Source organism: Mangifera indica, chromosome 13 (genome assembly GCF_011075055.1).
Source record: "Mangifera indica cultivar Alphonso chromosome 13, CATAS_Mindica_2.1, whole genome shotgun sequence".
NCBI classification, from domain to species: domain Eukaryota; kingdom Viridiplantae; phylum Streptophyta; class Magnoliopsida; order Sapindales; family Anacardiaceae; genus Mangifera; species Mangifera indica.
Window position 1 is genome coordinate 1,950,206 of NC_058149.1, and position 1,803 is coordinate 1,952,008.

Sequence of the window (1,803 nt, forward strand, 5' to 3'; positions counted from 1 at the left end):
AAATATCTAATTGAATACTTAAAATTATATGTATAAAATTTTATTTTATTGTAAATCTTTTCACTCTCTCTTTCTTTGTATTTTCCTATTAAATTTCTATATATATATATATATTCTCTAGGGTTTCCTAGTGGGCCATGCACACCATGTGCCCGCATGTGCTGTGTCTTTCTCTAAAAGGCCCACCACCTCTCTTAGCCCTTAAATGGAGTTTCCTCATATTCCTTCTCTTTGTCATTCCTCCATTTTCATCTCTCTCAAAACTTTCATTCACTTTCTTGGATCTGTAACTCTGCAACTCTTTGCTCATCTTGTTCCTCACACAATCTCATGATTCTAATTTCTTCTTCTCTTCTTTCATACGCAACAACAGGTTAACATATCTAGCAATTACTCAGGTACGTACATTAATTTCACATACGTATGTTTCCACTTCATTAACTAGTTAATTTTTGCTTGTAGTCATTCATTCGCGCAATTTTAAACCCTAGTTGAATTTTTTCTTCCATTAAACTCAAGACTTTTCCTTTCATGAAGAACATTATTTTTACTTGAAGAAGCTTTACACATCAACTTCTTTTTCAGATATTTTAATTTAGTTGAAAGAAGTCAAAAAAAAAAACCTATATCTTTTTCTGCAGGATGCGTTCATCGAGCTCATTGAAGCGGGAGTTTCTGAAGAAATGGATATTGGGTCTCCAGGTATGTAATTCTTCGAAGAATATGAGCGTTTTCGAGAGAAAGAAGGCGATAAAGCTATCGGCGGACGTGGCGATGGCGTCTGCCAGAAAAGGTAAAACTTGTTGGAGCCGTGCTTTGATTGCTAACGCTTCAAGCAACGAAAATGGCGAAGAATTAGTCAAAAAAATTCTGGGTTCTGATTACGAGAAGCTAAAGAGGAATTCAACAGTGAGCAGGAGGAGGACGAGATGCAGGAAGATCTTGAAGAGGAGCTACAATAGAATTCGAAAAGCGATGAAAAGATCAACACCTTCTCGAGCAAAACGTTTCGACTCTTCATCAGTTGCGAAGAAAATGATTAAAAAGAGAACACAAGTGTTGAAAAGCTTAGTCCCGGGTGGAGAATCCATGGATGAAGCACTGTTGATTGAAGAAACCCTAGATTACATAATGTCGGTTCGAGCTCAAATAGATGTAATGAGGAGTTTTGCCAACGCCACTGAGACAAAAAACCCAAGAGAAGATCAACAATGGTGAACAAACAGTAGATTCTCTCTATTTAATTCCGAATATTATTACAATTAATTACCTTTTACTTTCCTCAATTTTATCTCCCTTTTTTGCAAGAATATAGATAGATAGTTATCATGAAGTTGCCTCTAGGTATGTAAATATGAACTCTATAAATTTATAAATGTTACTTTACTTAATTCCCTTGATTTTCTTTTCACTTTTTGCTTTCATATATGAAATTTTGAATATTGGAATTGAATGTCTCTTGGCGTTTGAAGTATCGCTTACACAGCAAGGTGTGTTATTCTTCTGTACTAATTTTGGTTAAGAGACTGAGAGGGGTTTCGTATTGTTGAAGACAAACTGCACGGCCGTGCAAATTCTTCGGAGAATTGCATTTATCAGGGATTCTTCTCCTCCATATATCATCCATTGCCACATTTTATTTATTATATACGTTTGAGAATCAATTTTGGTATGCGTACAAAGATTTATACGCATAATTTTCCGAGGTATATATGTACTGTTTTGAGTTTAATCAAGAGATTGAAATTAAGGGTAAACAGGAATAACAATTTGATCAGTAAGAGTGAGACCTGGTCAGCATAT

The 1,803-nt window shown here is 35.1% G+C and overlaps 1 protein-coding gene across 1 annotated transcript; it reads left to right on the top strand.

The window, feature by feature from the left end:
* The first annotated feature begins 216 nt into the window (after positions 1-216).
* On the top strand, positions 217-1,391 carry LOC123194274 (transcription factor IBH1-like 1). Its single transcript, XM_044607441.1, has 2 exons — positions 217-398; positions 642-1,391. Exon 2 carries the CDS (start codon positions 643-645, stop codon positions 1,216-1,218), a length of 576 nt encoding a protein of 191 aa, XP_044463376.1. The 5' UTR covers positions 217-398; position 642; the 3' UTR covers positions 1,219-1,391.
* The last annotated feature ends 412 nt before the right edge of the window (positions 1,392-1,803 follow it).